Genomic DNA, 12,500 nt, shown 5'->3' on the forward strand with positions numbered 1-12,500 from the left:
CAGTCATTATTTCTCTGTACATGTTACGAAATTCATAATCATGAAATGCTCTCATTAACTGCCTAGGAACCATTGATTATTTCACGATATTTGGTATGGAATTCATAAATATGTTTCAGTTCATTACAAGCAAATGGTTTTAGCTGTCTTTTCATTTAGATGCAATTCATGCAATGCTCTCATTAATTGCCTAGGAACCATTGATTATTTCACTATACTTGGTTTGGAATTCACATATATGTTTCAGTTCACAACAAGGAAATGGTTTTAACGGTCTTTTCATTTAGATGTAATTCATGCAATGCTCTCATTAATTGCCTAGGAACCATTGATTATTTCACTATAATTGGTTTGGAATTCACATATATGTTTCAGTTCATAACAAGGAAATGGTTTTAACGGTCTTTTCATTTAGATGTAATTCATGCTATGCTCTCATTAATTGCCTAGGAACCACTGATTATTTCACTATATTTGGTATGGAATTCACATATATGTTTCAGTTCACAACAAGGAAATGGTTTTAAGGGTCTTTTCATTTAGATGTAATTCATGCTATGCTCTCATTAATTGCCTAGGAACCATTGATTATTTCACTATACTTGGTTTGGAATTCACATACATGTTTCAGTTCATAACAAGGAAAGGGTTTTAGATATCTTTGCATTTAGATGTAACTCATGCAATGCTCTCATTAATTGCCTAGGAACCATTGATTATTTCTCTGTACATGGCATGGAATTCACGGATATGTTTCCAGTGTAGAATAAGCAAATGGTTTTAGCGTCTAGTAAAAAGTAAAATCTTTCCATTAAGCTGTGAATTACCGAGCGCTAATGCACCACCCTAAATGCTCTAATGCACGTCACATCGCTGAGTTCCATCAATACGAGAACGGGAAGACTAATCCTTAGAATTTCTCTGGGCGCTTTCATTTTCTCGCGAATTATTGGAACTAATATGTCGCATGACGTATCCTAAGGATTCAGAATTAGATGTTTACAGAAGTGTTGTGATGCGTTTTTTTGTTCTTCGTCTCTGCTACTTCTTCTTCTTCTTTTTCTTGCAGGTCCCTGGAGAGAAATGATCTGAAGATGCTGGTCAATGATACCTTCGCCGGACTGGGCCAACTTAAGAATCTGTGAGTGCCCAACCATGCTGCATGTGCTAGTCAAGAGTTCAAATCGATAATAATAATAATTAATAATAATAATAATAATAATAATAATAATAATAATAATAATAATAATAATAATAATAATAATAACGGAGAAACACATCCACTGTTATGTAAATGTACATATATTTAAATTTAAAACTTTAAGGATAGCTTTCGGGAATCATGTTATGTACATTTGCATCACTGTGGATTTGTTTCTCCATTTGAAGACTCGTGTTACTATGAGGATTTTTTAATAATAATAATAATAATAATAATAATAATAATAATAATAATAATAATAATAATAATAATAACTCTTTGGAATTGAATTTCAAGTCGCATAGCCCGCCTTTGGTGGGTTTATCTTCTGTAATAATAAATAATAATAATAATAATAACTAAATAATAATAATAATAATAATAATAATAATAACTGGTCAAGCAAAGATCCTATGAGGCTATGGTATCAGAAAAGATAGGTTGATATTATTATTATTATTATTATTATTATTATTATTATTATTATTATTATTATTATTATTATTATTATTAAGTGTATCCATGTTTGTGTTAAAAAAGAAGTTTTTTGGCCATCTCTAGAACGCATTACACACGTACAAATCATCTGTATAGCCATACATACATACACACACAATTCCAACATTCTTCATTCGTTCATTCCAAAATTCCTTAATCCACCTACAGTTCTTATATTGTAATCTTAAGTTTGTACGGATTTCTATGTTAAAATGGAAAATGCAAGGTAACTGCTTTTACCGGCTAAATAGTAACTGCTTTTTTTCTTTTCTTTTTTTTTGCTGAATAGCAATTGGATAACCGGGAAATTCAACTTTTGTTTTTTTTTTAGTTTGTCGTATCTTATGAAAAGCAGTAGGTAAAAACCAAATAGAACTTTGTTGACAACTCATTGCTAGCTAATAGCCGAGCTTTTAACATCAATACCTTATAATTAAACTATTCCAAAATAAATTTCTGACAATGAAATTTCATTATCATCTAAGTATGTTTCCGTAGAAAGTAACGAGTTGTAACTACATTACTATGGACGAATCAAACTTCATTTCTTCTCGTTTGCATGTGAACAGAATCAAAATAATTTTCATGTGACGTTTCGTATCATCAAGCTGATACCCATCTTCAGGATGACGAAAGTTTCAAATCTATGTGATCTGTCTTTTTCCAGGATTCTTCAGGACAACGGCCTGGTTGGATTTGAAGATGGGACGTTTGATGACCTCATTTCCGTGGAATCGTTGTAAGTTTATGTTTTGATTCACTCTCCTAGGCCTGTGGTAAGGTTCCTCATTAGGCGAGTCGGTTGCGTGTTCGGCTACCGATATCAGGGTCCGGGTTCGATTCCCCACTCTGCCAACGTGGAATCGGAGGAATTTATTTCTGATGGTAGAAATTAATTTCTCGATATAACGTGGCTCGGATCCCACAATAAACTGTAGGTCCCGTTGCTAGGTAACCAATTGGCACCTAGTCACGTAAAAATATCTAGGAGAGCTATTAATCAGCTCAGTGGTCTGGTATAAGCTATACTTAACTTTCTAGTCCTACACAATTCAATCTTCATTTGCCTAAACTTAGTGTTGATTTTCCATTTTGAGATCTTAGTTTTCAATCAGTATTGACTGAACTTGCCTACATATTGTAGTGAAGTTCCATCGTACACACACACACACACACACACACACACATATATATATATATATATATATATATATATATATATGAGAATAACTATCACATCACCGTGATTCATATACATTATTCGAGCTGCAAAATTGTCCTTTAATATCCAATTCAATACCTCAGAATTGATATATTTTCATATATGTAAACCGAAGGGGAATTTTTTCTAGTTGACAATAATCTCCTCCTCTCGTGGGTTCGAACCACCGTCCAGTGGATAGAGACGAAATACTTGTGGGCTTTGTCATTATTATACAGACCAACAAAAGGCTATCTAGAAAAATCACCGAAAATACATGAAGTTTTGCCGTAAAGTTATTGATCCCAAAGAGTTCATTAGCACCTGAAGGAACTCGTGGTCAGACTGTGTGAATTATGTCACTGTTACTTATAATATTTACGGAATAAATCATTCTTTAAAAGCCAAAGAATAATTAACGACTATATTCTGAGTCTAGGACACTGTTGATAAAGGAGGAAAAAACCCTTTTTAATTAAAGGTAACCACAAAAGAGAGTTTGTCAACAATTTACGTAAAGCTTCTCTCTCTCTCACTCTCTCTCTCTCTCTCTCTGTCTCTGTCTCTGCTCTCTCTCTCTCTGTCTGTCTCTCTCTCTCTCTCTCTCTCTCTCTCTCTCTCTCATTTTCTTTCATTTACTTACCCAGGTGTCTCCGTGGAAATAACCTGCGGGAATTACCGCCATCTGGAGGCTTCACGGAAATGGCTAAGCTGGAATACATGTGAGTAGATTCCAGATTCTCTCTCTTGGAACGTTCCCTTGTGACAGAAATGGCAATTGCGTTCTCAACATATTAAATACTATTTTTCCAATTTTCATGCTCGTTTTGATCTTTTCTTCTTTCCTGGGATAAAATCTGGAACAAGACTTTTAATTTTTTCTAGTCATTATAATTTGCGTTTTTCCAGTCTGCTTTAGTATTCTGTATTGGAATAAATTCTGGAACAATACTTAATTTTTTACTCACTATTATTTCTGTAATTCCAGCCTGCTTTAGTATTCTGTCCGGGAATTAAATCTGGAACAAGAATTAATTGTTTTCGTCACTATAATTTCTGTAATTCCAGTCAGCTTTTTCTTCTGCCTTGGAATAAAGTCTGGAACAAGACTTCATTTTTTTATTACTATAATTTCTGTAATTCCAGTCTTTTTTAGTATTCTGTTCTGGAATAAAATGTGGAACAAGACTTAATTTTTTTACTCACTATAATCTTTGTACTTCCATTCTGCTTTTGTATTCAGCCCTGGAACAAAATCTGGAACAAGACTTTAATTAACCGCGAATGCCCGAACTTCCAGATTCATGCTTTAAAAGAAATTGCTGATTGCATTTGACTGGATTTTCAACCACTCGTACGTTTGAATTCAAAATCTGTTAGTCTGCGAGTTAAGTTCCTTCATTTGGTGTCGTTAATGTCTCTTTGTTCCTTTCTAGATATTTCGACGAGTTCCAGCAATGCGCGCTTGCGCTCCACGTGCGCATTTGTGAACCGAAAGGCGACGGCATCTCCTCTGTAGAGCACCTCCTTGATAGTCTAGTTCTCAGAGTAAGGTAAGGAGGAAGTGCTTTTCAAAAAAAAAATCGATCTAAAAATCAAACCAAGATTTGGCTAATGGCATCTGATGTTTATAAAACCTTGGTAAACTAAGCTTTGATTTATTTATATTGCCTGTTGCTCATAAGCTTGATTAAACAGTGCAGAAGACAGTTATTATAAGAATAATGTAATGGCCATCCGCTAAGTACGCCATTCCATTGTTATGGAAACGGATGTAATCAGCGTGAAACCTTTGAAGTACAAATGGCTGCCCTGTAGATGTTTGTCATTACTGGAGTGGAAATATAATGTCTGTGAAAGATAAGGCACCACGATATCAGACTATATGTATTTTGAGAATGAAGCTGCAAGACCCACCAGTCTAGAAGAATGGAACGTTGACGTTCCTTTGTCCATAATCTCTGGGCTGCTGACCATTTAGGCTGGGAGACTGTAATTAGTGCTATAATCTGAATACATGCATACATATGTGTGTATATACATATGGGTAAGAGAGAAGTGAATGAGTAGTGTTCGCGAAATTTAAATTCCCCTAAAGTTTTGTCGTCTTATTCTTGGTTCCGTCTAAAGATTACGTTTATCTCTCTTGTTTCGCCAACCGACTTTCTCCTTTTTTTGGTTTTTTGTGGTTTCCTTTTTTGGCCCGCTTTGCTAGTCTGCGGCAATCTCTCTCTCTCTCTCTCTCATATAAGCTCACATCTACCACACGTTGTCAGTGAATGTAAAATTAGCTATGGGTATTTATGTACCATTTAGTCTCAGTCGTGTAGAATAAGAGAGAGTCGTTCTACTGACAATTCAAAAGTCCTTAACGAATTCAGTTCGTTTACCAAACTGTAAACTCCATCACGGGATAATTAAACTGAGGGCGACCTCGATGAGGTAATCCCCGCCCTTTTTTAGTAAAAAAAATAAACAAAAATATTCAAGAGGTACCTCCATCCAAGATGTCCCCGTTTTCATCCATTGCAGCGTGTGGGTCATGGGTCTCCTGGCGTGCGCGGGAAACCTGATCGTGTTGATAGGACGCTTCGTCGTAAAGGAACCCAACCGCGTCCACTCCTTCTACATCAAGAACCTCTCCTTGTCTGACCTCCTGATGGGGGTCTACCTCTTCATCATCGCCTCCTACGACGCCTTCTTCCGAGGGGCGTACATAAGACACGAAGCCTCCTGGAGGAGGTCGTGGCAGTGCAATCTTTGTGGTAAGCTTGCGCCTAGCGGGCCGAGGGTTCCGGCTAGAGCTCTCTCTCTCTCTCTGTCTTTATATATATATATATATATATATATATATATATATATATATATATATATATATATATATATAATCACATTGTTATAAATGTAGTCTCGTAATCTTCTTAGTGCTCTCATGGTTTCAGCTTCTGTCAGCTGTTTAATGGTATTACTAAAAAAATATAAGCCACCGTTAAAATTATTTGACGCACCGTGTTATACAATACCAAAATGAAATAGTAAAAGCTAAAGGTTCGTTCTCCATTCAGTCATTAACTTGTTTGCCGAGCTGTTTGTGATATGTACGCAACAGTTGCCGACGGGTGCTTAAACGTTTTACAGCACCGCGGATGCTCCCTTCCGGTCCTTAGGAAATTGCAACGCCAACGATAAATAGATTGTTTGTAAAGTTCAACTGTAACTAGAATACATATTTCATGCAACTCCACACGAATAGAACAAATAAACGATGATCGAAAACCAGCTAACACAGCCATCCCGACAAACAGGTTTCCTGAGCACACTCAGCTCCGAAGCCTCCGTCCTGACGCTGACGACCATCACCCTAGACCGATACTGTTCCATCGTCCACCCGCTGACCCTGAAGGAGAGAACCCTCAGGGTGGCTTGGGCGGTCATGGCCGTGACCTGGCTGCTGGCTGCCCTTCTGGCGCTGCTGCCCCTCTCGGGACTCCCTTACTACGGCGACAACTTCTACGGGAGCAACGGGATGTGTCTTCCTCTCCACATTCACGACCCTTACGCCAAGGTAGTTGTCAGCGGAGGGAGGCCGTCGGATTGAAGGCTTACATTACATGCATGTTGCTTATCGCTTTCTTAAATTGTTACTTTATTATTTGTTTAATGTTTATTGCTAGAGCAGTTGTTTGTAAAGACAGCCCTACTTAAGGGAGATAGCATCTTTGGCAAATAGTCTCGTAAAGAAAGCAGCAGTACACCAGTTTGTTTCAAGGGGGTAGGCCTACTTCCATCTGATTCCTTCCTTACCGAGTATGAATCCCCAAGAACTTTCTAAATATTTAATAATCTGACAATGCGTTCCTTTTGGTGGCAAACGTTCTTAGATTATGATCAACAACTTTAATTGCCTTGACGAATCAAGTCGGCTCTTTCAGTTAATAAAATCGCCTAATGGATGAAGCTGCTAATTCCACTAATTATGATATTAAATGTTCTCATAACTGTGGTTCGAAGTAAGAATCGAACAGTGGGTCCACTTTATCATTTAATTCATTGATGAATTGATAGATATTCTGGATATGATTTGGGATAGGTTGGCCAATGGTCTCTGGGGAATTGTAATTCATTCAAAATGTATACAGGTAAAACGTTGAGGGAGGTTATAGGACTACTTACAAAAAAATTAAAATTAGGGTCAGTTGTAGAATTTGACAAAGATTAATTATAATTGGGATAAAAATGCGCCGAAGAATCGAGTTTTCTGTCCATCGGTGGCCCCATCACGGCCCATAGATCTCAGTTAGGGTCCCGTGGTGGCCTTGTGTTGTTGGTACCTAGTATATCGCTGCCAGAAGTACGATTATGGCTAACTTCAAGCTTAGAACAAATAAAGCTTACCGAGGCTAGAGGGCTGCAATTTGGTGCGTTTGATGATCAGAGGGTAGGTGATCAACATACCAATTCGCAACCCTCTAGCCTCAGGAGTTTTCAAGACTAAAACACCCGTCCTTGTCTTTCCCGAAGGCGTGGGAGCACTCGGCCATCATTTTCATAGGCCTAAACCTGATGGCGTTCATGTTCATCGCCTACGCCTACTGCAGGATGGTATTCGCCATCCATGAGTCCCAGATGTCGCTGAGGTCAACGCAGGAGAAGCAGGACAGGATTCTGGTGAAGAGGTTCGCCTTCATAGTGGGAACCGACTTCCTCTGTTGGATGCCTGTTATCATTATCAAGGTTATGGCGCTGGCTGGTACGTCGTTCTCACGTCAACTTTGCTCGGCTGGTTTTGAATATTTTTCCTCCCGTTTTTTTTTTTGTTTTTTTTTTTTTTTTTTTTCTGTCCAGCTTTCTATTTTAACAGTTGCTGTTTCTTTCAATTTATGTATTTTTATTATTATTTTTTTTTTAGTGTCTAAATGTTTATTGTTTCGTATTTTGGTTTTGACGTTATTTTCACAAAAGGAATTTCGTTTCTATTGGACGCCAGTTGCCACACCAAGTTCATACTTTAATTATCTCTCTCTCTCTCTCTCTCTCTCTCTCTCTCTCTCTTATATATATATATATATATAATATGATATATATATATATATATATATATACACACACAAACATACGATATAATTATATTATATTATATATATATAAAGATATATGCCACGAAGGAAAAATAAACGAAGGAGGATCTGCAAGATCTGTAACATGTTTAAGAATGACCTCAAAGATATAATTACCGACTTTAATAAAAATTAGTTGCCTTAGAGTATTATTTTTGTTGTAATGTATGTCTGTCATGTATTGTGAATATGGTTTTTGTTTACCAACGTTCTGAATAGCAGTCACCTATAATCCTTTAATTGTCTGGACCTTGTATCTGAGATGATTGTCTTAAACCTTTAATTGCACCCATTGTTTATGCTTGTTTGGGAAGGTTTTTCATCTTCCAGGTGTGTCGGATTCTAGGTACTAATCTCTTTATAATCCCTATCTGTCAGTTATACGAATCTTCTTGTATTGTCTTTTCCCGTATTTATGTCAGTCTCTGCTCAGTAAAGGACGTTTAACGTCGAAAGATCTTGCAGATCCTCCTTCGTTTATTTTTCCTTCGTGGCATATATCTTTATTTATGGATTTATCACGTTCCTAACTTTCGTGATTCAGTTATACACACACACACACACACACACACACACACACACATATATATATATATATATATATATATATATATATATATATTATATAGTATATATATATATATATATATATATATATGTTTATATATATACATACACCCGTGCTGGTAATAAAATTCTCTACTGCTTGAATTCGTAACGTTAACAGGCATGCGTTATAGATGTGGATTCATGATCAAAAGGAACTATATATATATATATATATATATATATATATATATATATATATATATATATATATATATATATAATATATATAATTCCCTTGGGTTCCCCCTGCAGGTGTCGTCATTGACCGAACTTTATATGCCTGGCTGGCCGTGTTCGTCCTTCCAGTGAACTCAGCCTTGAACCCCATCCTCTACACTCTGGCTACAAAGATCTTCAAGCAACAGGTGAGGTCTCTATAGACTCGAGAGCGAATTTCTCGAGCAACAGGTATGGTCTTGACTGCAATGTTGTCCAAACTGGGGTCTGCGGTACGCAACATAGATCATAAGGGTACCTGAACAAACAAGGAACACACACACACACATACACACAACACAAACATCCCATCAGTGATCATCAGCCTCACATCTCACATTAAGTTGTTTAAGTAATTTTCAAGCATTTTGTTATTAAATCATCATTTTTATTTGTGTAATAAAATTGAATTTATTGACCAACACTCCTATAATGCAGTCTTTTCATAATTAATATACTATTTGCATGATTATCCTAAATAAAACTGAGTTTGGTCAGCCATGGTGGGCGACGGGGGCGGCAGTGGTTGCGTAACAATAGGAGAAGGTAATAAAGAGTACAATAGGCGAAAATGTTTGGACAACACTGGTTTAGAGTCCCTAGACTGAGTCTAGACTCTAGAGCGAATTTCTCAAAGAACAGGTATGTCCAGACTTGATTCTCTAGGCTCTAGAGCGAATTTCTCAAGTAACAGGTATGGTCTAGACTAGATTCTTTAGACTCTAGAGCGAATTTCTCAAGTAACAGGTATGGTCTAGACCAGAGTCTAAAGGCTCTAGAGCGAATTTCTCAAGTAACAGTTATGGTCTACAGCAAATTGCTGCTCTAAGAGTTGAGTAGGAGGGTTTATCCTTAGTTCCGAGCATGTATAGGATGGATCAAGACGGGATGTTTGTTTCATTCCAACTATAATTGGTTAGGATGTTTCAAGACAGGACGTTCATTCCAACTACATTTGATTAGGATGGCATCAGACAGGATGTTTTATTCAAAGTATTACAGTTTTTTTATGCTTCATTCCAGTTTTAACTGATTGATGGCTTAAGACATGGTGTTTAATTCCAACTATTACAGTTTATTTATCTATTTTTTTTTCATTCCAACTATTGCAGAGTTTTATATTATAGGTCTAGCTTTAGTGTAACCCATTGATTTTTTGTTTATGGGGAGGGTTGTAAGCTAGCATGGCTTTTTTATTTTTTTTATAGGTGGCTTAAGCCAGGAAGTTTCATTCCATCTATTGCAAAGTTTTATAAGTCTAGCCCACTGTACTGCATTCCTTTCAGTGGCTTGGGACGGTTGTTAACTATCATGGTTTTTTTCCCAGTAGTTAACTAGGAGAGGTTTTAAAACATCATTTTTCAAGGTTTGTAGCATTCTTGTAGTCAATGTAGTGCATTCAAGGCATCTATCATGGAGGGTTGTGGATCAGAACTGACTCACTGTGGCTCCTGTTCTGTTTTTCTGAAACTGTTTTATACTAAGTGGTTCCTTGCATCCAGTCAGTTAGTTGCTGTATGACCCAAAATGCTTCGTGAAGGCTCATTTCGTTCAGATAACCAGCAGAGTCGTACCCCAAAATTGGCTGAATACTGCTTAATTTGGACACTTAATTAGGAGGGGTGTAAAGTACTATGGCTTGTTATGCCTCTGTTTATCACTAGTTTCTTTTCGTTGGGGTATCTGAATTTGACTTCCAGCTTCAGTATATGTTTAGATGCGAAATATCTCAGGATTCGGTAGACTGGAGTCTTACAATTTTTCGTTTATATATCTAAACCAAAATCCTAACAATGGAATTCACCAGAAAAAAACGCACGAAAAGAATTATGAAGGTCTATTTAGGTTATATTATTTTTTCTTGTTTACAATATTTAAACCATGACCTAACAATGGCATTCACCAGAAAAAAAAACACATGAACAGAATTATAAAGGTCTATTTAGAATTATTATTATTATTATTATTATTATTATTATTATTATTATTTATTTTTTTTGGTCTATCACAGTCCTCCAATGCGACTGGGTGGTATTTTATAGTGTGGGGTTCCGGGTTTCATCCTGCCTCCTTAGGAGTCCATCACTTTTCTTACTATGTGCGCCGTTTCTAGGATCACACTCTTCTGCATGAGTCCTGGAGCTACTTCAGCCTCTAGTTTTTCTAGATTCCTTTTCAGGGATCTTGGGATCGTGCCTAGTGCTCCTATGATTATGGGTACAATTTCCACTGGCATATCCCCTACCTTCTTATTTCTATTTTCAGATCTTGATACTTATCCATTTTTTCCCTCTCTTTCTCTTCGACTCTGGTGTCCCATGGTATTGCGACATCAATGAGAGATACTTTCTTCTTGACTTTGTCAATCAACGTCACGTCTGGTCTATTCTGTTCTGATACCATAGTCCCAGAGGATCTTTGCCTGATCGTTTTCTATCACTCGCTCAGGTTGGTGCTCGTACCACTTATTACTGCAAGGTAGCTGATGTTTCTTGCACAGGCTCCAGTGGAGGGCTTTTGCCACTGAATCATGCCTCTTTTTGTACCGGTTCTGTGCAAGTGCCGGACATTCGCTTGCTATGTGGTTTATGGTTTCATTTTTCGTATTGCACTTCCTACATATGTGAGAGATGTTATTTCCGTCTATTGTTCTTTGAGCATATCTGGTTCTTAGGGCCTGATCTTGTGCCACTGTTATCATTCCTTCAGTTTCCTTCTTTACCTCTCCCCTCTGTAGCCATTGCCATGTGTCATCGCTGGCTAGTTCTTTAGTCTGTTTTATGTATTGTCTGTGCATTGGTTTGTTGTGCCAGTCCTCTGTTCTGTTTGTCATTCTCCTGTCTCTGTTTCTGGGTCTTCGTCTACTTTTATTAGTCCTTCTTCCCATGCACTCTTTAGCCACTCGTCCTCACTGGTTTTCAGATATTGCCTCAGTGCTCTGTTCTCGATGTTGACGCAGTCCTCTATACTTAGTAGTCCTCTCCCTCCTTCCTTTCGTGTTATGTATAGTCTTTCCGTATTTTCTCTTGGGTGTAGTGCTTTGTGTATTGTCATATGTTTCCTGGTTTTCTGATCTATGCTGCGGAGTTCTGCCTTCGTTCATTCCACTATTCCTGCGCTGTATCTGATTACTGGCACTGCCCATGTGTTTATGGCTTTTATCATATTTCCGGCGTTGAGTTTTGACTTGAGTATCGCCTTGAGTCTCTGCATATATTCTTTCCTGATCGTGTCCTTCATCTCTTGGTGTTTTATATCCCCTCCTTCCATTATTCCCAGGTATTTGTATCCAGTCTCATCTATGTGTTTGATGTTGCTCCCATCTGGTAGCTTTATCCCTTCAGTCCTTGTTACTTTGCCCTTTTGTATGTTGACTAAGGCTCATTTTTCTATTCTAAACTCCATCCTGATGTCCCCAGATACAATTCTTACCGTCTGGATTAGGGTATCTATTTCCTTGTTGCTCTTACCATACAGCTTGATGCCGTCCATGAACATCAGATGGTTAATTCTGTTGCCTCTTTTCTTGAGTTGGTACCCGGCATCCATCTTCTGTAGTACTTTTGTCAAGGGAATCATGGCTACTACGAAGAGTAGTGGGGACAGTGAGTCGCCCTGGAAGATCCCTCTCCTGATATTAACCTCTGCTAGTCTTATT

The 12,500-nt window shown here is 37.4% G+C and overlaps 1 protein-coding gene across 1 annotated transcript in view; it reads left to right on the top strand.

Annotated features, from left to right (window-relative positions):
- LOC135199702 (relaxin receptor 1-like) overlaps positions 1-12,500 on the top strand; it is a 17,019-nt gene that overhangs the window by 3,024 nt on the left and 1,495 nt on the right. The window contains exons 2-9 of the mRNA XM_064227858.1: positions 1,070-1,141; positions 2,367-2,438; positions 3,548-3,622; positions 4,337-4,453; positions 5,433-5,665; positions 6,206-6,465; positions 7,422-7,650; positions 8,879-8,991. Of these exons, the coding sequence (XP_064083928.1) occupies positions 1,070-1,141; positions 2,367-2,438; positions 3,548-3,622; positions 4,337-4,453; positions 5,433-5,665; positions 6,206-6,465; positions 7,422-7,650; positions 8,879-8,991 (1,171 nt within the window). The remainder of the gene's footprint in view (positions 1-1,069; positions 1,142-2,366; positions 2,439-3,547; positions 3,623-4,336; positions 4,454-5,432; positions 5,666-6,205; positions 6,466-7,421; positions 7,651-8,878; positions 8,992-12,500) is intronic.

Source organism: Macrobrachium nipponense, chromosome 26, assembly GCF_015104395.2.
Source record: "Macrobrachium nipponense isolate FS-2020 chromosome 26, ASM1510439v2, whole genome shotgun sequence".
In the NCBI taxonomy this organism is placed as follows: domain Eukaryota; kingdom Metazoa; phylum Arthropoda; class Malacostraca; order Decapoda; family Palaemonidae; genus Macrobrachium; species Macrobrachium nipponense.